Raw genomic sequence first — 25,933 nt, 5'->3', positions numbered from 1 at the left:
AATTGCACCTGCGTTGCTTTCAGTCTCGTTGTCTGGCTGCCAAATGGCCAGCGTACTGGAAATAAACTACTCATACATGGTTGATACAGACACAGTGCAACACACAGTAAAAGCAAGCAAGAAGTAAAGATGCTGGTCCATTGAAAGGCCTTAAAGTATTCAATGAGCAACAGAAATAACAAAGGTTCTTGGACACAAATTAGCTCTATGAGAGGGTTAAGTAATATAGCATAAATATGGTATTCCACCACTTTTACATATTACAAGTCATTGTTCTCGAAAAATTCATGACTTCAAACACACAAAAGGAGATTGGAGGAATGCTTGCAATAAGTTATAACGACTGGCAGTCGCTTTGGGTAGAATTCCAATCTATCATTCTTTTTCCCTCCATGCAACCTCAATTTCCACACGCCAAATGCAAATCAGTCTTTACCCTGCTCTAAAAGGAGCAGTCCAACCAGGAACAGGTCTCAGTTGGCGGTACATATGAACAACAAAATACGTGTCATCCTTGCAAGGAACAAGATTATATGACAAAAGCAATACCTGTCCAATGGTCACTTCATTACAGAGCCGACTATAAAGGAGAAAAGTCGCTGAAAGTATTGTGCAGGGTCAGCTTAGTAAGAGTTAGAGAGAGAGGAACTGGATGACATAGAAAGACAGACAGAGGACAAAGGGAAAGAAGCGGTGTTGTGAGGTCAAAGTTAAAAGATAAAAAGGTAAAAAACAATTAAGGGAATTAAAGCGGTACATGTTACAAGATAAAATGGAAAGTAGTTGCAAATGGGCTCTGTCCATAGTGTACAACAATTAATTTTCGCTTTTTGATCATCCAGTTTTCAACTCTTTAATGTGGGTGAGTATCACTATTTCTGTCTCATTGACAGTAACCGCATGGTAAATGCGCTGCATGCGTTTACCGCCAGTGTCCACCTTTTAAAGTAAGGCTGCTGTGACACAGCTAGGGTAAGAAACACTTGGCTGGCTACACGTTAACACATGTGCAGACATGTGTGACTATCGTTGTGCGTAGCCTGGTAACTGTGCACAAGTAACCTGGCTCTGAGGGGACTCTGCAAGATATAATGCTGATGTGGGATATACATTATATTAGTAAGCAGTCGTAGGTAAGGTTAGTAGAGTTTACTTGTTTATCTGCAGTGCCACTGTATCATATCCATAGGTTGGAATCTGGCTCAAAGTGCAGTTTCGCTTCCTTTAGGTCTATTATTGGACTTGGCCCTTTTTGCAGGGTCATCCCTGAACTTTTTGCCTTCCTCCTGTATTTTGTCTGACCTGTTGTTGGCTATTTTAAGACTCTGGGCACTTTACCTCTGCTGATCAGTGCTAAAGTGCATATGAAATGTAATGCAGTTGAAATGTAATGAAAATAAAACAGAGATATTGTTTTTTGGGGACTTTCCTCCTGGGTTCCTTCATACCTGTTGGCCAGTCGATGTTTCGCCACCATTTCCTTCGTGTCTCCCTGTGAAGAATCTGGGGATCTGGTTCGATGAAAAATTTAGTTTTACTAACCAAATCAGTAAATTAACCGGTACCTGCTTTGGCATTTTAAAGATGCTCAAGAAATTCTTGCCCTTGCTGCCTCTCTCCGCGAAAGAAACGGTAATCAGGACTTTGGTTACCTCCCGCCTCGACTACGCCAATGCCCTACATATTGGTCTCCCTGGCTATCTTATCGATAAATTGCAGGTGGTGCAAAATGCCGCAGCGCGGTTGCTGTTGGATTTACCCAAGCACACTAGCGTCAGACAACATCTTCGTAGGTTACATTGGCTGCCGCTAAAAGCTAGAGTTCTTTTCAAGGCCTTGGTGACGGCCCATGCAGCACTCTATGAATACGGCCCTTGGTATTTGAGGAAACGTTTTTCGTTCTATGTCCCGGGCAGACACCTACGATCCTCTAACGTGTGCTTGGTATCTGTGCCTAAAATCCGCTTGACAAGAAAAGGTGGTAGTTCTTTATCTTATTTGGCGGCTAAGTCTTGGAACTCCCTTCCTTTGGAGCTTTGCTGCCTTCAAAATCCCACCTTATTTAGGAAACAACTCAAAACCTTCTTATTTCATTAGTTTTCCTTTTCCTTTTCCATCTCTTTTACTGGTTTCCCGCGCCGGGACACTCCTTTGAGTAGCTGTGCGCGTTATAAATCCCCAATACAATACAATACAAAACAATATGCTCTCTATTGTAAATTGATGTATGGATTAGTGACTCCATGATTGGCTTATTTGATTTACTTGTCAGACCCTAGTACAGTGCACCATGTCTGCCCAGGGCTTGTAAATCAAATGCTCCTGGTGGGCTTGCAGCACTGGTTGTGCCACCCACAGAAGCAGCCTGTAAAGTGTGTCTCAGGCCGGCCATTGCATGGCAGAGCCTGTGCGCAGTCTAGTACTGCCATGTCGACTTGGTGAGTGCACCCACTTGCCAGTCCCTAAACCTTCCCTTTTCTTCATATCAGACACCCCTAAGGTAGGCCCAAGGGCAGGGTGCATTGCAAGTATGCGGTAGGATATGCCCTGGTGTGCGTGTGGCATGTCCTAATAGTGAATTACAACCATTTTCGTTTTTCACTATTGCAAGGCTACCAGTCCCCATAGGCCAGAATGGGCAGTTTGATTATAACATCTTATAATCCTAACTGACCCAGGGAACATGGTAGAAATTCGAGTTTAATATGCCTGAACTCAGAATGATAAAATACATCTTTTAGTAAAGTTGGTTTTAACATTCTGTGTTTGAAAATACCACTTTTAGAACTATTATGTGCCATATGGTGTAAATCTGGGGTGAAAATGTGCACCCAGTTTGAATTTACCGGTCCTAAGAGCCTACATGTACAACTTATGGGTCGTCCAGAATTTTTAAGTATATCTGCTCAGTTCAGGATCAGGTCCAGGCCTTTTATCACCCTGCCTGGCCAGCTTAAAGGGCCACTTTAAGTACTCTACTCCCCACCAGAGGGGAGAAAGGCCTCCCCACACAAAAGAAGTAATTACCATTACTTCACTCAAGAAGAACATCTGCATCTGTTAATTATCTATCACACTGTCCGAGGGTTGCGATAGCTTTGGCCCACTGAATAAAAGAGGACGCCCAGACCACTGGAACCAGCACAGGTGGGCGATGCCTTTTGAAGTTGTGGTGGGACGGTATCTGGTAGTGATGTCAGCTAGGGTTGGAACTGAGGTCACAATAGGAGATGTGAACAGCAACCGCTTGACAGCAGCATTTTGAATTGGTACAGTATGCTGTGCAGGAGGACTGGGACAGGGGTATAAGAGTGTTGTGGCAACCTAGGATTGGCCAGGTGTGCTTGGCTTCTAGAACTTTCTACTCCCATTTAAAAGATCTTGCTCACGGAAGAGAAAGAGAATTGGACACTGAAATTTGACAGTGGCAACACTATGGGCAACTGGAATGTTAAGCCCCCTGATGCCCTAATGGACAAAGGACTCTGTCTACAGTTGACCTCATGGCCAGTGGGTCTCTCAAGGACCAGGGAAGTTGGTTCCCTTACACCCTTAAAGGCCCTTTTGGGAGAAGATCTGAATTTCTGATGGTACCTTGAGGGTGGGCCAGTACCCTGTGCTTGACACAAGTCTCATTAACATTTATGAGCTCGGGACAGGCGTGCATGCTCACCCCCCAAGAGCTCTATGAGGCCCCATTCCCTGGGCCAGTTTAAATAAAGAAATGACCTGGGACCCCACACCTGGGCCCACACCAAAAAGAGAAGAGGGAAGATCCAGTGCGCCCCCTAAAAGAGAAAGTAATAGCCCCAGGACTCCATGGGCGGACTCCAACGCTAGATGGAGGGGTAGTCATCGTGCTCCCCTGCAACAAAGAGAAGGGACCTGGGATCCCATACCCAGGCCATCAACAAGCCACCGAGCAGGGGGAGCATCACCAGACCCCCATAACGGTAGTGTGCTCACCCCCACTGCCTGTGCATGTGTTGAGCAGGGGAGCCACCTTACAGCAACAACCTGCAGGCATGAAGTGGGCAGAACAATTCCAGCTGCTGTTTCCCATGCTGGCAGTAAAGGACCCCGGCTAGGTGGGGAGCCAGCAGGAGCAACTAGGGATGGGCTTCTCATTCTACCCTTACTTAAAATCCAAGTTAGGGTACCCATGTAGGACTGGGCACTCCTGATAAGGTACCCCCAATAAGGCAAAATGAAAGGAAGGTGCAGTGTGTGAAGCTCTGCACAACATGAGAAACCCTAAACATCCGGGGTCAAAGATATTATGACCTTCCAGGCTTTCAGCCTAAGTTACAAACATTCCCAAGGCTGGAACGTTGTTCTACAGCCTGGGAGTGCAGGGACCTCTAGTGGCTAGTCTTATGGTTGCATGTTTTGCGGTCTAAAATGGTTAAAAAAGGGCAAAGACACTTAATTGTGTGGTACTTTGCGTTATGCAAATGTATTGCTGACAGTGATTTTTCATCTCTAATTCATCATACAGGTTGAAATTTTTCAACAATCATAATAATTGGTGTATGAAATATGTTTAGTGACCTATCAGTGATAAGAGTGATGCATTATGAACTATGTATGGGATTATTTACAAGAGGCTTGCGCCACTGGAAAGTGACTTTTTTTTAAACTCCAGTGGCGCAGGCCTCTCAGTCATGTCTATGAGGTGATGCAAAGTCACCCTGTGTGGCTTTGCATGACTTTATAGATATAGAGCAAGGCAAGCCAGCACAATGCATTGCCTTGCCTTACTTTGTGTCAAAGAGGCTTTCCATGGGCATTGTGGGTATTCCCATTGTTATAAATGGTTTTTTGGTTGGTTAGGGCTTGCGCCTCAGCCAGGCAGAAACCACCACTCTAGTTAGAACAAGGGAGTTACACATTGAAGATAACCCCTGCTCACTCCCTTGGTAGCTTGGCACGAGCGGTCAGGCTTATCCCAGAGGCAATGTGTAAAACGTTTGCGCAAAACACACACACAGCAGCAACACACTAGGCACACTACAAAAGAAACTCCACATAAGGTTATATAAAAAATAGCCTTTGTATTATCCAAAACACATTAGAATCATAACCACACATCTACACTGTGCCAACTGGAACCAGGTCATCATTTAAAGGGGATTATATACATGACAGGGCCAATCGGGCCACTGCACTGTCAGAACCATCACAAAGCACAAGTAGTAAAAATAACACAACCATTAACTACTGATACAATACTGTACTTAGCATTATCACCTGCAACATAAACACATTATGTCTGCATCACTTTGGGCCAAAAACATCATAGTATGACATTTGCATTTGGCATCACCACATTAGGCAATAACATTAGGCATAAACACATTATGCAATCTCTGTAGGGCCTTACGCTCTACCCACACTGACCCCAGGCTAAATGGCCTTCCTCTGGGTTCAAATGCCCTCTGTCCCAAATGTCAGGGTTCTACTGTAGGGCCTTTCACTGGTCCTCTGGTTGCCTTACAGCAAAAGTAATGTGCATCATGCACAGGGGGCAGGGGGTGTTTCTCACCCCTTTCTCCTCAAGAAACAAACATGTCCCCATCATTGCAGCTGTCCGCACTTTTGTGGTGCAGCTGAGGAAGCCAACCAGCACTGGCACCACCGTGCCGCTCAGGTCCCACTCCGGGACTTTAGGAACCAAAAATGCCCACTCAGTGCAGCTGCCCGCACTTGCGGCACAGCTGTGGAACAATTAGGCACCAGCAGAGTGCCGTGGGAGACCCTCCCTCCCGGGGCTCCTCTGCAGGACAAGTACTGGCCCCAACTGTGCTCTGTGAGCACTGACAATGCTCCCGCTTAGCCCCCACTCATCGGGGCTGCTCCTCGCCGGGTACAGGCACTGACAGTGTGCCTCGGTATGCCCAGAAAGCTGGGGGGGTGGCTTCTTTTCTGTCTGGGCGGCTTCTCCTCACTCCTCTGATCAGCGAGAACTTCTTGGCACACACGGAGGCGGCACTGGAGCTTGCCAGGCTCCTTCTGGCCACACGGAGGGCTCAGCAACACCTCAGGATTCCCTTGCGGATGAGGTCACCGTGCCTCCTCTCGACTCGGTGCTACTTCCGCGGTGCTTCCTCTGGAATAGGCCCCGCCCCAACTCAGGCAAAGTCGCCGCCTCACTTTTGTTTGCGGCGCTCCTTTTTTTTTTAGCGCAGAAGTGCCGGGTAGGCTCCTGCCGTTAAAGGAGCACAAAAATGCGGGGAGGGCTCACGTGAATGGAAACCCAGAATGCGAGGTGGGCTCCCGCTCCCAAAGGGCAGCAATGCGGGGTAGGCTCCCGCTGTCTTCTGGAAATGCAGGGGAATCACCAATGCAGGATTCCCTCGGAAGACGACGCAGCCCAGCGCTGCAGAGCCCACGCACTCTTCTTCTCCTGGCAGGACTGGGGAATCTTTATGCCGGGATTCCCTCCAAATCTTTCGCAGCCCAGCGCTGCATGGCCCCATTGCTCCTCCTGTCCTGGAACAAGGACACAGTGCTCACAAGATGTTTAGGCATAGTTTCAGGGGCACAAGCCTAGGCCCAGGCAGGCCAGTTCACAGGGCCCTCCAGCAGGGAGGCAGTCCCTCGTGGCGGTACCTCCTGGAGCCCAGCAGCAGCAACTCCCCAAAAGCACAAGGAAGCACACCCCAACATAGGGTCACATCCCCAGTACTTATACCACATTTTCCTTTGTTTTACCCTGGCACAGGGCTGGCGGAACCAGTTCCATCTGGTACTGGGGGTAGTGGAGCACCTTGTTTACCGGGCCCTCTTCCCCTTAGTCATTCGGGGGCTCAGACATCAGACACTCCACAGGGGGGTGAAGCCAGCATTCACCTAGGCAGGCACAGACCTATTAGGGGCAGGGGACTACTCCTCCCACTACTCCAAATGCAGATCTCCTATTCAGCCTAGCGCTGACTCACCCTGCCCTCCCTGGAGCCACACACACCTCATCAGCCCCTGTCACTCCAGAGCCAGACATGCAATACACATCAGGTAGGCAGACACATAGCACACAGAAATGCCAACTTCTAAAAGTGGCATTTCTAAAATAGTGATAATGAATCTGCGCACACCATTGTGCAGCATTTATTATCACTATTCCAAACATACCAAACTTGACCACGCTGCTCCTCTCATATCAGGAATTACCACTGGAAAACACTTATCAGGTAATCCCCAATGCATTCCTATGAGAGGGCAGCCTCACAGCATTGAGAATCCAAAATGGCTGTTTGTCACTACCAAGACATGCCACACACTTAAGGTACATGTCCTACCTTTTACCTACAATGCACCCTGCCCATAGGGCTAGCTAGGGACTACCTTAGGAGTGACACAGTCGTGGCACACACTTTATGTGTCACATCACAGCGGCAGTAACACTGCGCGCACAGGCTCTACAATGGGCTCCTCAGCAGGACAAGTACTGGCCCCAACTGTGCTCTGTGAGCACTGACAATGCTCCCGCTCAGCCCCCACTCATCGGGGCTGCTCCTCGCCAGGTCCAGGCACTGACAGTGTGCCTCGGTATGCCCAGAAAGCTGGGGGTGGCTTCTTTTCTGTCTGGGCGCCTTCTCCTCACTCCTCCGGTCAGCGAGAACTCCTTGGCACACACAAAGGCGGCACTGGAGCTTGCCAGGCTACGGCTCCTTCTGGCCACACGCAGGGCTCGGCAACGCCTCAGGATTCCCTTGCGGATGAGGTCACCGTGCCTCCTCTCGACTTGGTGCTACTTCCGCGGTGCTTCCTCTGGAATAGGCCCCGCCCCAACTCAGGCAAAGTCACCGCCTCACTTTTGTTTGCGGCGCTCCTTCCTTTGTTTAGCGCAGAAGTGCCGGGTAGGCTCCTGCCGTTAAAGGAGCACAAAAATGCGGGGAGGGCTCACGTGAATGGAAACCCAGAATGCGAGGTGGGCTCCCGCTCCCAAAGGGCAGCAATGCGGGGTAGGCTCCCGCTATCTTATGGAAATGCAGGGGAATCACCATGTCAGGATTCCCTCGGGAGACGACGCAGCCCAGCGCTGCAGAGCCCATGCACTCTTCTTCTCCTGGCAGGACTGGGGAATCTTTATGCCGGGAATTCCTCCAAATCTTTCGCAGCCCAGCACTGCACGGCCCCATTGCTCCTCCTGTCCTGGAACAAGGACACAGCGCTCACAAGACGTTTAGGCATAGTTTCAGGGGCACAAGCCTAGGCCCAGGCAGGCCAGCTCACAGGGCCCTCCAGCAGGGAGGCAGTCCCGCGTGGCGGTACCTCCTGGAGCCCAGCAGCAGCAAGTCCCCAAAAGCACAAAAAGCACACCCCAACATGGGGTCACAGCCCCAGTACTTATACCACATTTTCCTTTGTTCTACCCTGGCACAGGGCTGGGGGAACCAGTTCCAACTGGTACTGGGGGTAGTGGAGCACCTTGTTTACCGGGCCCTCTTCCCCTTAGTCAGGTGGGGGCTCATACATCAGACACTGGACAGGGGGGTGAAGCCAGCATTCACCTAGGCAGGCACAGACCTATTCAGGATCAGGAGACTACTCCTCCCACTACTCCAAATGCAGATCTCCTATTCAACCTAGCGCTGACTTACCCTGCCCTCCCTGGAGCCACACACACCTCACCAGCCCCTGTCACTCCAGAGCCAGACATGCAATACACATCAGGTAGGCAGACACATAGCACACAGAAATGCCAACTTCTAAAAGTGGCATTTCTAAAATAGTGATAATGAATCTGCGCACACCATTGTGCAGCATTTATTATTACTATTCCAAACATACCAAACTTGACCACGCTGCTCCTCTCATATCAGGAATTACCACTGGAAAACACTTATCAGGGAATCCCCAATGCATTCCTATGAGAGGGCAGGCTCACAGCACTGAGTATCCAAAATGGCTGTTTGTCACTACCAAGACATGCCACACACTTAAGGTACATGTCCTACCTTTTACCTACAATGCACCCTGCCCATAGGGCTAACTAGGGACTACCTTAGGAGTGACACAGTTGTGGCACACACTTTAGGTGTCACATCACAGCGGCAGTAACACTGCGCGCACAGGCCCTACAATGGCAGAGGCCTGAGAAAGGTTTGAAAGGCTACTTTGGTGGGTGGCACAATCAGCGCTGCAAGCCCACCAGTAGCATTTAATTTACCGGCCCCGGGTATCTGAGATACCACTTTACAAGGAACGAACAGGCAAACTAAATATGCCAAAGAGGTGTAGACCAATCTTACCATGTTGACCACAGAGAAAAAACACGCACTTTACACTGGACAGCAGTGCCTAAGTGCCCAGATTCCTTGAACCACCAACACCATGTCAGAAAAAAGGCTAGGAGGAAGGCACAAAGTTCAGGGATGACCCTGCAAAAAGGGCCAAGTCCAACACGCATGCAACACCCATGGATTTTGACACTGCCCCAGATTTACAAAATCACATAAAACTGGGGCAGCGCCAAAACCTTACGCCTCCCAGAGCAGACATAACGAGGAGAAATGTTTTCATTTCTCCTCATTTTTTCATCTTTTCATATGTTCTGCATTCTGCAGCACACATAGGATGAGGAAAACATACCATGGATTGTTTTTGTGCAGGAAGGTGCCCCTTCCTGCACAAAAAGAATCCTGGCAACAACGCAGACACCCTTGCACCATGGTGTCTACATTGGCTCTAGGCATCAAATTGTGCATCAGCCCTGGCTGAAAGGACAGGAATGCTCAATATCTCGTAAATACCATGCAATCCTGCCCTTTCAAATTGAAGCAGGGCAGTGCAGCAAAAAGACTTGCTGTGCTGCCCTAGGCCAATTGTTTGCAAATATGCCCCTTGGTCCTTAAATGTGGCAACCCTGAAAAAAATCAATAGGCCTGCCTGATTGAAAGTGACACCCTACGATATGATAATATGCCAGATGATATAGAGGGCAATTACTGTGATTTTTGGTACCATGACCCTTTAGGGGTCAAATGTAATGTCATCATAGGTGTTTCTCTCAAACTTACGAATATGTGTAAATTACTGCATAGTATTGAGTAGTGTGTGTGCGTGTAATAAATGTACTTTCCTTTTCTAAAGAAAAAGCACAGACTCGACAATAATTCATTGAGTGTTGTTATTGCGAGTGAGCAAATGGTGATTAGTAGTCCAAAGCACCTCCAATAAGTAGGCTTTGAACTGCTCTGTACAGAAGCGTACTAGGTTTTTCTGGAACTTGAATTATGATTCTGCTGATCTTAGGGTCACTGGAAGAGAATTGCCGAGTGCTGTTGCTGTGGCGGAGCATGATTTGCTCGTAGCTTTCTTACTTCTTTATTCGAGGGAATTATGTAGGGGCCAGGCCACTGAAAATGTAGTGCTTTGAAGATAAGGTAATTCTCATGCAAAGCATGTTCTCCAGCTGACAATCACTGAGCGTAGTCTACAGATACTTTGATTTCACTTAGGAAGTTAACACCTCGCAGAGGTCTGCTGGTACTTTTCAGTGTTGAGAACATCAGAGGGTGTGAGACCGGCCTCGTGGCGTGGGCCCTCCCGACCAGCAAGTTACACGACAACCACGCCGAACCTCGTGGACACGGCCTTCCGGCTCCCGTGGACCAACATCCCGAGGGCCGACCAGATCCCCAACACGCATGCCTGGCCGAGGGAGAGCGAACCCCCCAACCCAGACCAGACCGAGAGGCGCCGACCCGGTCACACCTCTGGTCTCTCCCCCGAGGGAGGTTTCGATCGACCACCAGGCCCCCGGTGAGCGGGCGCCTTGCCTGCTGGGCGTCTGGAGTCCCTCCCGGACCCACCTGAACAGATCAAAGGGCCGAGCGACGGGAAAACCCCTTCACACCGCCCCCAGGCACCAGACCCCTCTCTGCGTGGACTCCGGACTTCAAAGAGGAGGGGGGAGTATAACAAGGGGTGCTGAAGGGACGAGAGGCAGAGAAGACCTGGACTGACGAGAGCCTGCGGACTTGGTCGCGGCTCGATCGCTCCCCGAACAGAAGAACGCTACCCGAACCCTGAACCATCTGAGCCCTGCTGACGCTGTCGCGGCTCCCCGAACTCTGAACCATCTGAGCCCTGCTGACGCTGTCGCGGCTCCCCGAACTCTGAACCATCTGAGCCCTGCTGACGCTGTCGCGGCTCCCCGAACTCTGAACCATCTGAGCCCTGCTGACGCCGTCGCGGCTCCCTGAACTAAGAACCTCCGGTGCCTGCTGAGTGACTCGCGGCCCGCTCCTCCAAGAGAATCGGCAGAGATCGCCGAGAGAAGCAACATCCCCTCAGCTCGAGGATTGAGAGCTGGGCGCCGGATACCTCGCAGAGACACTGATTGAAAGACTGTCCCGCTACCCCTTACCCCTCATCACAAGATCGCTGCCGCTTGTGGCATTAATTCTGCACCTGCCTGCCGGATCATAAAGATCCTTGATAACCATCGATAAACGTATATTCTCTTACAACGACTTACTGTGTGGTGTCTCTCTATCCGAAGAAGAGAGTAAGCGCAGCGTGTGCGATCCTAGGTACGAGACCCTTCCAGGAGGGGCCTCCCTGCTCTTGCTCGGCCTAGCTCTGGGAAAGGTGGGCCTCAGGGTGGTCAGGAACACATTCCGTAGCCTCCCCGGGGGACGCCTTCCAACATTTGGTGGCAGGCGACGGGATCCGAGCCAACGCCTAGAGATCGTACAGTAGACGGCGTACGCACTACCAAGAAGAATGGAAGGAGAAACTTCCCTAGGTGCCGCAGGCACCAACCCAAGCACGGCATTTCAAAAGGACCAGTTAGAATATTATACGCACCGAGAACTGAAACAATTTTGCAAAGACTTTGGAATCGCTACCACCGGACTAAGCACGAAAGAGGACTTCCAGGGGGCATTAAAAACATGGGTCGAGGCGGAAACTCCCCGGACACAAACGGAAGGAGAGCCTCCCAACGAACCACGAAGCAACCCGGGGAGGAACGGCGCCCCCGAGAGGGGTCTATCCCCAGAGGAACTAGCGGACCGAGAAAGAGATTGCCACCACGAACTAGAACTGGCAAAATTGAAAATCGAAGGAGAGCTAAAACTGGCTGAGAAAAAACTAGCGGTGGAACAGTTACGCCTACAAGGAGAACTAGAGGAAAAGAAACGAGAGAGCACGACGAAAAAAAACTCCAACTAGAGCACGAACGTAGCCTAAAAGAAATCAAGCTCAAGGCTAGGAAGGAGGGGGCCCAACCCTCGGGAACACAACCCATCTCCTCCACCGTGGAACCCAAGGTCCACATCCCCAAGGATGTGGTAAAAGAATACTATAAGAACGACGATATTCAACAATGGTTCAAGGCCTACGAAGTCGCCATGACCTCCCACCGAGTCCCGCAGAAAGACTGGGGGGCTGGGCTGTGGGGACGGTTCCTGAGCGAGGGGAGAGATACCCTGCTGGACCTGCCCTCCACCGTGATGAACTCCTATAGTCATATGAAAGAGGCTCTAGTAGCCAGATATGGGCTCACCCCTGAAATGTACCGGCAACGGTTTCGAGACTGTAAAAAGATACCCGGTACCACCTGGGTGGAGTGCGTGAACTTCCACAGCCGGGCCTTGGACGGGTGGATCAAGGGCAGCAAGGTCTCCACCTTTGAGGAGCTGTTCGACCTAATCGCATGGGAACACTTGTCCGCTAATTGCTTCGTAGAGCTACGCCAGCACCTCCTGGACAGCAAGCTCACAGACCCTCGAAAACTGGCCGTCGAGGCTGACCGATGGGTGAACACCCGGGCCTCCCGGGGCCCCGTGGGAGACTACGGTCGCCACAGTCAGGGACCCCCCCGCCAGAGGGGCGGAGGGAATCAAGGCCGGCAAAGGGAGCTCCCGGGGGGACCCCCGCTTAGCCCTCCCAGAGGACAATCTCCGCCGTTTCCGGCTCCACCTCTGGCCAGCACCGGGCCACCAGGGAGACCGGGGTCCCGAGTGAGGATCACCTGTTTTCGCTGCCAACAGACCGGACACTATGCCAGCGACCCTCAGTGTCCCCTGTACCAGCGGTCCACCACAACAACCCCGCCGGCTCGACAGATGGCCTCCGTAGCCCTGGGGGAAGAGATAGAAGACCACGAGGAATGGGAACCAGCCGCCATGGCATTGGTCTCCCTGGGGGACCGGGAGATGGTCCCCGGAACGTCCCTGCCCGCCAATACGAAGAAGTACCGACAGCAGGTGACGGTCAACGGTCACCGCATCGAGGGCCTCCGGGACACAGGGGGAGTGTCACGGCGGTTCATTGTCACCTGATCTCCGAAGATCAGATCCTGCCTGGCGCCTTTTGCCCCGTTATATCCTCAGACAATTCCGAGAGCCTCTGCCAGATGGCCCTAGTCCCCTTCGAATGGGGGGGAGTCACCGGCAAGTTAAAGGTGGCGGTCCGAACCTCCCAGCCCGTGGACTGCCTCCTGGGCAACGACCTCGAGAACTCCCCGTGGGGACAAGTGGAACGAAGAGCCAACCTCGAGATGATGGGCCTACCCGAATGGGTATGCGCCACCACGCGCTCAATGACTCTCAGGGCGCCTCCCTCCGAGGGGGAAGAAGCCCGGCCGCTGGACACCGCCACCACCCCCGAGATCCCGGATACACCACCAGAGGCCAATGACCCCCCTCTGGACGAGCCGACCGCTCCCGACGAAGGGTCAGTGCCTTCCGACCCCGAAACCCTGACCCACCTCGAGGGCTTGCCAGAACTGGCCCAGTGGCCCTGCGAAGGGGGCCCCTCCCGTGAAGAGTTCTGCCAAGAACAATCCACCTGCCCGTCCCTCATCGGACCCCGACAACAGGCCGAGGCCCAAGCAGCAGGCGACCAGACTGGCACCCACTGGATATACTGGGAGGACGGCCTCCTGTACAGCGAACAGAAGTCGGCCGAGTTGGGATCGGCCCGGGTACTGGTGGTACCCCTACGCTTCCGAAGTCTCCTCCTGGGCCTGGCCCATGATGTACCTCTGGCCGGACACTTAGGCCAAGATAAGACCTACCAACGACTCGTCACCCACTTCTATTGGCCCAAGATGCGAGCAAATGTGGAGGCCCACTGCAAGTCCTGCCCCACGTGCCAAGCCAGCGGAAAGAGTGGGGGCAAGCGCAAGGCTCCGCTACAACCCTTCCCCGTCGTCAGTACCCCTTTTGAGCGGGTAGGAATAGACATTGTGGGGCCGCTGGACCCCAAGACCGCCCAGGGCCACCGGTTCATCCTCGTCCTAGTGGATCATGCCACCCGTTACCCCGAAGCCATCCCTCTCCGCACCGTGACGGCCCCCGTGGTAGGCCGGGCCTTGATGGGGATCTTCTCCCGCATGGGGTTCCCCCGCGAAGTCGTGAGTGACCGGGCCACGAACTTTATCTCCCGATATATGAAGTCCCTCTGGCAGCAGTGCGGAGTATCGTACAAATTCACCACCCCGTACCACCCCCAAGGAAACGGACTAGTCGAGCGCTTTAACAAAACGCTGAAAGGGATGATCATGGGCCTCGAGGAACCCCTACGCCGGAGGTGGGACGTCCTCCTCCCATGTCTCCTGTTCGCATACCGGGAGGTTCCCCAAAAATCCCTGGGATTCAGCCCATTCGAACTGCTATATGGGCACCCCGTCCGAGGACCCCTGAGCCTGGTCAAGGAGGGGTGGGAAACAACCCCCCGGGGGACCCCCCCGGATGTGTTCCGATACATCTTGGCGCTCCGCAACCAGACCCGAAAATTCAGAGAACTCGCAGAAGCAAACCTCGAAGCCAGTCAGGAAGAAATGAAGCGCTGGTATGACCAGAATGCCACGCTGGTCGAGTTCCAGCCGGGCCAACAAGACTGGGTCATGGCCCCGGTGAGACCCTGCGCTCTCCAAGATAAATGGACTGGGTCCTTCAAGGTGGTCGAGAGGAAGAGCCAAGTCACCTATCTCATCGATATGCAGTCCCCGAGGAACCCCCTCCGGGTTCTCCACGTGAACCGCCTCAAACCTCACTTTGTACGGACCGAATTAAGTTTACTCCTGGCCACCGACGATGGGGCCGAAGAAGACACTGAGCCCCTCCCAGACCCCCTGGGGGCGAAAGAAACCGATGGATCCGTGGAAGGAGTGAGACTGTCAACCGCCCTCACAGCCCAACAGACCGACGACTGCCGCCGGCTACTAGGGGAGTTTGCGGATCTCTTCTCCCTGACCCCCGGGGTCACCAACTGGTGTGTCCACGACGTGAACACCGGGGACAGCCCGCCAGTGAGACATCGGGCCTACCGGGTCCCTGATCGAGTCCGAACCTGCATCCAGACCGAGGTGGCAAAGATGTTAGCCCTCGGGGTGATCGAACCCTCCGACAGCCCCTGGGCCAGCCCGGTAGTCCTGGTTCCGAAAGCAACGACCCCGGGTGTTGCCCCCGAGCTGAGGTTTTGCGTGGACTACCGAGGCCTCAATGCGGTCACCCGAGCGGACGCTCACCCTATCCCCCGTGCCGACGAACTCATTGACCGCCTTGGGGCCGCTCGCTACCTCAGCACCTTCGACCTGACCAGTGGGTACTGGCAGATTGCCCTCACCGAGGGAGCCAAGGAGCGCTCCGCCTTCTCCACCCCGGATGGGCACTACCGCTTTAGGGTGATGCCGTTCGGAATGAAAAATGCCCCGGCCACCTTCCAGCGGCTGGTGAACAGGGTCCTGTCCGGACTAGAGGGGTTCAACGCAGCATACCTCGACGACATAGCGGTCTTCAGCTCCCAATGGGCCGAGCACCTCCAGCACCTCCGTCAAGTCCTGCTGGCTCTGCGCCGAGCCGGCCTCACCATCAAAGCTAGCAAATGTCAAATTGGGCACGGCTCCGTAACCTATCTGGGGCACCAGGTGGGGAGTGGGCAGGTCGCCCCCCTCCAGCCGAAGATCGACACCATCTTGTCCTGGGAACCCCCTGCAACCCAAACGGAAGTCCGAGCCTTCCTGGGCCTCACCGGCTACTACCGAAGGTTTATTAAGAACTATGGCAGCATCGCAGGCCCTCTCACAGAACTAACCTCCAAGAAACACCCCAAGAAAGTACACTGGACTCCCTCCTGCCAGGAGGCGTTTGACACCCTAAAGGCCGCAATGTGCGCGGCTCCAGTGCTCAAAGCACCTGACTACGCCCAGGAGTTTGTAGTCCAGACGGACGCCTCGGAACACGGCATCGGGGCAGTCCTCTATCAGTTCGACGACAAGGGCCTGGATCAACCCATAGCCTTCATCAGCCGAAGGTTACTGCCCCGGGAACAGCGGTGGAGCACAATTGAACGAGAGACGTTCGCAGTAGTCTGGGCCCTCAAAAAGCTACGGCCCTACCTGTTCGGAACACACTTCCGAGTGCAAACAGATCATCGACCCCTGCGGTGGTTGATGCAGATGCGAGGAGAAAACCCCAAGCTGCTACGCTGGTCCATCTCTCTCCAGGGGATGGATTTCACTGTGGAACATCGCCCCGGGACGGACCACGCCAACGCGGACGGCCTGTCCCGATTCTTCCGCTTCAGCGAGGAGAACTCCCAAGTGGATGGGTAGTTCTCCCCGCCTTTCAGCTGGGGGGGCATGTGTGAGACCGGCCTCGTGGCGTGGGCCCTCCCGACCAGCAAGTTACACGACAACCATGCCGAACCTCGTGGACACGGCCTTCCGGCTCCCATGGACCAACATCCCGAGGGCCGACCAGATCCCCAACACGCATGCCTGGCCGAGGGAGAGCGAACCCCCCAACCCAGACCAGACCGAGAGGCGCCGACCCGGTCACACCTCTGGTCTCTCCCCCGAGGGAGGTTTCGATCGACCACCAGGCCCCCGGTGAGCGGGCGCCTTGCCTGCTGGGCGTCTGGAGTCCCTCCCGGACCCACCTGAACAGATCAAAGGGCCGAGCGACGGGAAAACCCCTTCACACCGCCCCCAGGCACCAGACCCCTCTCTGCGAGGACTCCGGACTTCAAAGAGGAGGGGGAGTATAACAAGGGGTGCTGAAGGGACGAGAGGCAGAGAAGACCTGGACTGGCGAGAGCCTGCGGACTTGGTCGCGGCTCGATCGCTCCCCGAACAGAAGAACGCTACCCGAACCCTGAACCATCTGAGCCCTGCTGACGCTGTCGCGGCTCCCCGAACTCTGAACCATCTGAGCCCTGCTGACGCTGTCGCGGCTCCCCGAACTCTGAACCATCTGAGCCCTGCTGACGCCGTCGCGGCTCCCCGAACTCTGAACCATCTGAGCCCTGCTGACGCCGTCGCGGCTCCCTGAACTAAGAACCTCCGGTGCCTGCTGTGTGACTCGCGGCCCGCTCCTCCAAGAGAATCGGCAGAGATCGCCGAGAGAAGCAACATCCCCTCAGCTCGAGGATTGAGAGCTGGGCGCCGGATACCTCGCAGAGACACTGATTGAAAGACTGTCCCGCTACCCCTTACCCCTCATCACAAGATCGCTGCCGCTTGTGGCATTAATTCTGCACCTGCCTGCCGGATCATAAAGATCCTTGATAACCATCGATAAACGTATATTCTCTTACAACGACTTACTGTGTGGTGTCCCTCTATCCGAAGAAGAGAGTAAGCGCAGCGTGTGCGATCCTAGGTACGAGACCCTTCCAGGAGGGGCCTCCCTGCTCTTGCTCGGCCTAGCTCTGGGAAAGGTGGGCCTCAGGGTGGTCAGGAACACATTCCGTAGCCTCCCCGGGGGAGACGCCTTCCAACAGAGGGGATTGTGATATTCCACCAGGAAAGTTAATCACACATACAGCATTAGTGAAAGCAGTAAAAACAACTTGAGATATAAGAGGAAATAAAGCGGACACAAACATTATTGGTTGTGTTCACGACTTGGATCTGGGATGGTTGGGCTATATTTCTGTAATGCAAAAACAGAATATACGTCTGCACCATGATATAGGTCTGTGTCACAGATTGTGGTCTTGTTGGACATGGAGGGACGCCCAAAGTGATACCCTTATAGTGGTGAAAAGTTACTGCTTTTGCAAGGAGTTCAGTAGCACAAGTGTGGTGGTTGCAGCATTCTGTGTAGTAATCAGTAAAAGTGAACCAGCCTTTTTACCTTTGTTACTGGAGTGAGGCCTACCAGCTCACTCAAAGTTCGGTTGCTGTGTCCTTAACTCACCTATTTCCTTTATCATATTAGTATGTATTAATGTGCAGCGAGTATGTGTTGCATGCATGTGCTGGATGTATGTGTTCCTGTGAATGTTGCAATACATAGAAGTTACTATTCTGGGAGACCCTGGGCTAATTGGAGGAGCATAAGGTGGTTGAGGAATCCCACCAGACGATTTTCAGATTTCTACATTCCTGTGCGCTGGGTAGGACACACACTAGAGGAACAAGATCCAACTCTTCAGTACACTTCGAAGGGTGCTCTGTGGTTCTGGAAGAGCTGACTGGAAAGGGGCCTCAGCACATCTTAGGAAGGAGATGGGGCCAGTAAGTGAATAATAAAGGGTAGGGCTAGGGCATTTTGTAATCTTTTGATGCATATGTCACTGTGGCTGACATCCAGGTGTAAACCTCTAGTCATTCCTATAGCGTGTGTTGTGGAACTATCACATTTGGAGCCGCTCCTGCTGTGACAGACTGCTTTCTGAAGCAAATGCAGGGCAAAGGGGTGTCAACTCCAAAAGGAAACAGACCCCCAACACAAATTTCAAAGACTCACACCCTAAATAATATTTGGTTTCTAATTATGGTCTATAAGAATAGGAGCCCGAGGCCCACAAATTGTTAACTGCCAAGCAGCCAGTTGGCTGTGTGAGGGGGAGAAGCTCTTCAAGACTTCTGCCTGTGACCAGTACTGGGGGTTAGGGCCTGCCAGTCTCCCAGCTGGATGAGGGGACATCACTCAGGAAAAATCCAAGGCCACCTAATCCTGGAGTCTGCCGCACCAGTAACTTCCTGCTTAGCGAGACCAATGTGCCCTGAGGAAGAGGATATCCATGGAGGGCACGAGGTCCAGCAAGGGATTCTCGTCAGTGGATCCATGCAGTGAGGTGTGAGGAGAGGTCTGCTTTGCCAATTGGGCCATTGCCCACATGCAGTGTGAAAGTCAGTGACCTCATATGCCAGAGGGGGCTGCCATGAAGTTATCCATGGAAATTGGCTATTGATGTAGTCTCCATGTGCTGACATTTCTTATAATATCACGTCACAGCACGGAATTACAGGAGGTTCAATATGAGTAAGTCAGTGATGGAATATGATTTCACAATATAATTTATATTACTCTCATATCTTTTAAAGAAGGTATAGATCAGGGTCATTATGATGCAGCACTTCCAATGCAGTCAATGCAAAGGGGCTAAAATTGGCAAGCTACAAACCTGCTTAGCAAATGGTTACAAAACGAGGCATGGAATGTTATTAATCTTCTTTTCACCTCCATCTTATTATCCCTTGTTCTGCTGTCCTTTGTTCACATACCTTTGCCGCCTACTTTTAGCCTAGGTGTTAGACCTTCCTCCGACCTCATCACATTTTCACAACCTGCCACTTTATCAACTAAGGGCCACCGGTCCTTGAATGCCCCTTTTCTCAATCTCACACCTGTAACTTCTCCCTGACCACTCCTCATTCCTGGTGCATTCGCCAATCACTGTTTGCTCTTCAATACTCTTGTCTTCCCCCCGCCTTTGTTATAGGCACAATTTCCTCTTTAAAAAAATCCTGGAGTTAGACAGAGAAGTCAGAGTTTTTTAGAGCAGCAAATGCAGCCACCCACAAGACGTTTGTGGTTAGGATGCTATGCGGTGAGGTTATGTTGATCATCTCATGGCTCAAATTCAGATACAATGTCTTAGAGGCATTACCACAATGCTCAATTTCTGGAATACATGTATGCCTCTATTCACAGCCAGGTTGTTAACATTCACAAAAATATATATGACCACATAACACCATTATTTAAATACCTACGCGCTAACCTATTGGAACCAGAATTAAATCAAAGAAATGCCACCTGGCATGATAGGCTATCAATAAAGGATTCAGCCTACATATCAGAGGTATGCACCACCTATGGAAAACAGAGGATTCAGAAGCAAAGGCTACTTTCACCAATAAGTACCAAACTTTATATCTTTCCATGCACACAACCAGAAAACAAATTTGGAACGCTCTCCAAGCTGCTCTAAGACTCCAATAGACTCTCCATTCAATCAGAAGAATCCTGAAAACACATCATTCAACTTTACCTTAACTTGTTGAATAAATGGTCCATACCGTACATGAAGAGATCTACATTACCCATGGTAGTAATTAAGGATACAAGGGTTGACTCCGAGGTCGCTGCCAATAAAAATAAATCCTCCTGACTTCTTGAGGGAATGGTAAATCCATTTATGGATGCACCAGTGGAGCTTCTTGTACCATACTACACTTTAGGTGGAGGGAATTTCACCTATGAGTTCTCTTCCGGATTTGGCAATCCCTCGAGAAATAAGAGTATTTTCGTTAAAATTCTACACTGGCGGATATCATTTTAAAGCAAAGGCAAATTTAAATTTCACAAGTAGATAATTGAAATGTTATCAATAATGCTAATCACGTAAATTAGGCAATTTAATACATTTAATTGTGATGGTGCTAAAAGAATTAGACATGTCTAGCTCTTCTCACAATGCACATAGGTTTTGGGGTCTTCAGTATGAGTTAACCAGAGCATTATCCCCAAAGAGGGAGACTGCCTGGGCGACTACAAGTTGGCCACTGTTTCCGGTCCTAAAATTACTGAACCTGAAAACCCTGGCCTGGTTTTATCAGATGTAAGTCCTAACCTGGTAAAATAGAAATTGAAGAGGGGCAGAAGCTGCAGACACGTGGACACCACGGCTACCACCCACCATTTCCAGTACCGCGTGAGGAGCAGACAAAGCTCGCCACAGAGAAGGAAAAGACAACCCCATCCAAGAGGCCCTCCTCGCTGCTTGCCAAACATCCATCGACCTGCACCTCTTACCATGTTGATTTTCACGTGGTATTTCTAGGTATGCATAGTTATTCCCCACTCAAGGGTCTACAATTTGCATTGGCATAATTTAGGTCTGAAATATCAGGTAGAATCAGAAATTTTGGGCAACCTACATTCGCACACCAAACTCCTGCCAACTCGCATAGTGGCCCTTAGGCTTAGTGGCATCAGATTTAACCCAGAGTACATTAAATTACTCGCAACATTTTTCTAATGATGGTTCTTGGATGAACCTTTAAAAATGTATCCTGGCATTTATATGCATGTATTGGATAATGGCACCTGAGACTGAGCTGAAACATCTGTATAGCAAATAAATTTTGTATCACAGATAAATGCATCTTGGATGAGGATTATTTAACAAATGACAATATATGCATGGCATTTTTTAGCAAATCATAATTTTGTCACACAGACCTGTTAGCCTCTGCAATGCGTCAAAGCCATGTTTCAATGCTATGATGTCAAGGAAGGACGTCGTGCCATTTTCAAACCTAGTGAAACAAATATGGTAAAAGTCATCTTCCACGCAACATGAAAATATCAACAAAGCATAAATAGGTCACTCTGATGAAATCATAACACTGACTGTCTAGCTCACAAACTTCCCTAGCACCGACCCTTTTACCAGAACCATTCTTTCTCTTGTGCTCTTCCTTTGCAGCTTTGCCCAAAGAACAATAGTTAACAACAAACAATTCACTGTCTTTCTTTGCACACATCAATCTCGCGGGTTTGCCTCTGGACCACATCCTTGCATGTCACTTGGCAAGCTCAAGCCTTGACATCTGACCAGATGTACTCTTGCATCAAGTCATTGCACCACGACAAGTGATTTAGCTTGTTCGGAAGTGTTGCGTGCCTTACCCAGCACCAACTCATTCACTTGCAACATAGCCCACATTTCAGAAGCTCCTGTTACTGCACTGAGGGAAGCTGAAGCGATCTACTGCCTTGGAGTGGAGGAGAGTGTGGTCCCTGCTTCTTCCATCACAAAGCAGCTTCCTGAATGTGCTGCTCACTAAATGACTGACACGGTGAGGAAGCACAAAAGATCTGACTCACGCAGATCCCAAAATGCAGGGGCGGCTCCTCTGTAATGGAGGCCGAGCGTCGCCCCACTGCCATGCAAATGATAAATAAGACGGATCGTTTCATTTATCTCTGTTGGAGTTACTTGCGTCCGACAGGAGTGGCGAGGCCATAGCATGGAGGAGAACTGTGCACTTATAAGTGTCTTTGGCCGGCAGTCCTAGGCCAGCCAAACACCCATGCGCACTTATGTTTTTCCAACCCTGGGTTGGAGAAACCCCACAGGCTGCCAGGCACCGCCTGAGCGGCAAACGAGGCAGCTCAGACCAATCCTGGCGCTGCTTTCTTGCTACACAGCCGCGTCTGGATTGGGTGTGGAGCCTGTGCCTTTAGACCCATTCACTTTGGGGCTTCCGGAAAGAAAGGAGCAGGAGGAACAAGGCAGCCGGCAGCGGGAGCAGAGCAGAGTGGACCAGCAGGCAAGTGTTTAAAAAAAAAAAAAACAATACCTCATCTCCACTCCCCCCCCTAACCTCGCTGCCCTACCGGTTTCGATTGGCAGTATCCGCCACTGCCAGGATGTCTATGCCTACTCAGGTAACGAAGGTACACAATGTTATTAATTCCTTACATTTCTTATTGGCATGTTAACATAGCACGTTTAATTGTGAACATCATCACGGGAACTGTTCGCTATTTGTACAGATAGCTGACTTGTGCCTATTACTGTGGAGCTATTCACACTGCAAATCCCGTACTTAATAACACAATTTCCCGCAGACACAAAATAGATAAAGCCCTTTGACATAACATGGCCTAAGCTACTCCTGCACAGTGTAAGAAAATCAGCAAATATTGATTTGATTTAGGTTTCAATGTGTCAAAACAGCTTTTGGAGTGTCAGTTGACAGTTGTCCTTCAGTCCTCTTATGCCAAGTACAGTTACATAGACGGGAGGTGTTCCCAAACCCGTTTTAAGTTAATTTCAAAACAATTCTGAATTCTATCGAAGCCTACTACTTTTGGGAAAATCATAAAAGTTGCATTAGGTGGACGTACTCACTCTTCTGCTGAGGAAATGTGTTCAGGGTTATTGGCAATGGAAACCCATTGCTTCACATTCACTTCCACTCTACTCTTCCTTACTTTTGCAACCAAACATTAGTAACTTAGTGGTTTATGGGTTTCGTTTTGTGCAACTTAGATGTTTCAGGTTTTGTGAATTGTGTATAAAATGTACATGCATAAATTGTGATCAAAGTCACAATTGCACATTGAAAAAAAAGCTTTCCAATTTGGCTTGAGTTCATGCCGTGATGCCATGATGAATGCCATAATAGGACTATCAATTAAAAACCCTGCTGTGTGAGGATCAAGAACTAAGTGGTGTAATGCTCCTTTTTTCTGTTACAGTTTTTATATAGGGTGACTCGACCCAAAGATATTGGAGCACTTTACATGAGCACCAGTTACATTACACAAGGACACATTCATTATTTTGTAGGCACGGGGAAATTACGTGGTTTGCCCAGAATCACAGGATGTTGAGCCCACGCCAAGACTCGAGTCCGGGTCCCCAGTTCCAAGGTCGGCAGCTCTGGTTGTTATGCCACATCCTCTCCTTGTGCCCTGCTAAGCGCTCGTCTTTAAAAAAAAAAATGTATACACTATGCATATTAACAATGGCTTTCAGTGAGCCCCCTTAATCCACTTGCCTGCTGCAGCATAATTCACATTTTGCTTCCACCCTCCACACCATGGGGTTCAAGGTCAGCCCATTGGCTCACCTGACTGCGAACGATGGCAGTCTGTAATTCCACAATGTGCACATCCACACAATAAGAACTCTTCAGTGCCAGACGCTACTACTGCAGTGGGTGCTTTTACATAACATAGGAACACGTATGATAGACAGACAGACAGACAGACAGACAGACAGACAGACAGACAGACAGACAGACAGACAGACAGACAGACAGACAGACAGACAGACAGACAGACAGACAGACAGACAGACAGACAGACAGATAGATAGATAGATAGATAGATAGATAGATAGATAGACAGACAGACAGACAGACAGACAGATGGATAGATAGATAATTTTGCAAAATGTTTGTTTTCATGCAATGCATTGTCAAAACCATAAGCTAATGGCAAAGCCAAAAGGACAGCAGTCAACCACAGACCTATTTGCTTTTCCAGTGCTTACTTGGTATGTCGCAGGCCCCACTCCACTGCAGAGTTTAAACATGCTCTGCTGGCTGTGGAGGTATCGCCAATTTATTTTTTACTTTTATTGATGAGGTCATCCAAACTGCAGAAAAGAAACATATGGCACACCTCAAAGCAGGGTGTTCCACAGTGCACGAATCCCTCTGATATTTTTACCTCAGTTGGATTCGTCTATGTACCTGATCGAGAAAGATCTTCGCCCAAAATGATGGACTGGATCAGCGCCAGGCGCTACTTACAATAAGTGTGGTCCAACAGCACAGCGGATGGCGCATGCACCAGATTCGAATTTAAGTTAGGTGACAGGTACTCATTGCTGAACCCCAGATAGTAGAATAAACATTTCAAATAATCTGATTGCTTCCTTTTGAAAATACCTGGGCTGTAGCAATGTGACTACTACTCTTTCCCCTTCATGTGCATTATGTTTTTTTATTACACTGCTATGAATAGTTGTAGCTTTAACAATTGCCTGGCAGGTCAGTGGCAAAAGTTGGAAACAGGGTAATGTCACATCTGCATCAGACAAAACACTATTTAAAGAAGCTGATGGCTTTCTTCATTAATCTTTCAGCTTTTTTGTAACCTACAGAAGCGTTGTATTTATATAAAACACTACATTTATGCGTCAGCTGCACTGCATGAAGATTTTGATAGATCCCTATATTGGTGAAAACATGCATGTGCAGGGGAGGTTGCTTCCATTTATCACCAGTATTTAAATACAGCTGTACGTGGCTGGGCTTCTTTTTAGGTCGAGCCTGGGCAGCGCATGCGCTGCTCTGCGAGTTTATGCTGTATTCGAGAATGGACTTGAAGCTCTGCCCACTCTCCGCCTATATTTTTCAATGGCTTGTATCATTATCCTTTGTAAATGCTGGCTTCTGATTCGTTAGAAGGCTTTTTAATCCCTCCTCAGTACCGCCTTGTCTTCATTTGTAACCTCCCATGAGAACTGGCCCTTTTACTTCTGTTGTTACACGGTATGTTTTATTTAGTCTGTAAGCACTATTTTCTTGAAGGAGTTTCCCCTACTGCAAGCATGAAATGCCTTCCTGCAACATTCAGCCCGCCATGCGCGCTTTAACTTTCCAAGCCGCCTGGTAGAATGGCGGTTGCTTCTTTAAGATGAAATAGGTCTCGCATTTACAAGAATTTGAGCTATTGGCATTGTAAATGACAATGCATTTTATTAATGTGTTAATTATCAAAACAGATACATAAAAGGTATTGTTATTTACAATTGCAAAAACAACAATTGATGGACAGAATGCAGAACAAGGTCATACATTCACCCCAGTACAGAGATCTGGGCCTTAATCCATCATTACCTCCTCGTCCGTCTTCCTCGCCACAGTATTCACTAATGAGCCTTCGGCTCCCACAGAAACTCCAAATGCAATTTTACATTCTAGTCTCCCTCTCCCTCCAATATGGCCCCCAGCTACGACAGCCAATCCCATAAAGGGATACAGAAAGCTCCAAAACGACCTGTTTTTTTTGTTTCTGCACTACTCCGAGTGCTGTGTTCCTGCTTGTCAGGTGAGTGTGGGGCGGCGGTCCTGCTATAGCGGACTCTTGGGCCCCGTGTTCGTTTGGAAGGGGGGACGTGGTATGTGTTGCTATGTTCTTGCCTGGTTATGTCC

The 25,933-nt window shown here is 50.3% G+C and overlaps 1 protein-coding gene across 2 annotated transcripts in view; it reads right to left on the bottom strand.

Annotated features, from left to right (window-relative positions):
• The window catches only part of LOC146822679 (molybdenum cofactor sulfurase-like), a 1,712,661-nt gene that overhangs the window by 1,040,591 nt on the left and 646,137 nt on the right, over positions 1–25,933 (bottom strand). For both annotated transcript variants that reach the window (XM_085606872.1, XM_085606873.1), the window contains exon 5: positions 21,438–21,514. In XM_085606872.1, coding sequence (XP_085462998.1) covers positions 21,438–21,514 — 77 coding nt within the window. The remainder of the gene's footprint in view (positions 1–21,437; positions 21,515–25,933) is intronic.

This window comes from Triturus cristatus, chromosome 5_2 (genome assembly GCF_964204655.1).
Source record: "Triturus cristatus chromosome 5_2, aTriCri1.1, whole genome shotgun sequence".
Lineage (NCBI taxonomy): Eukaryota > Metazoa > Chordata > Amphibia > Caudata > Salamandridae > Triturus > Triturus cristatus.
This window is presented reverse-complemented; position numbering and strand designations above follow the sequence as displayed.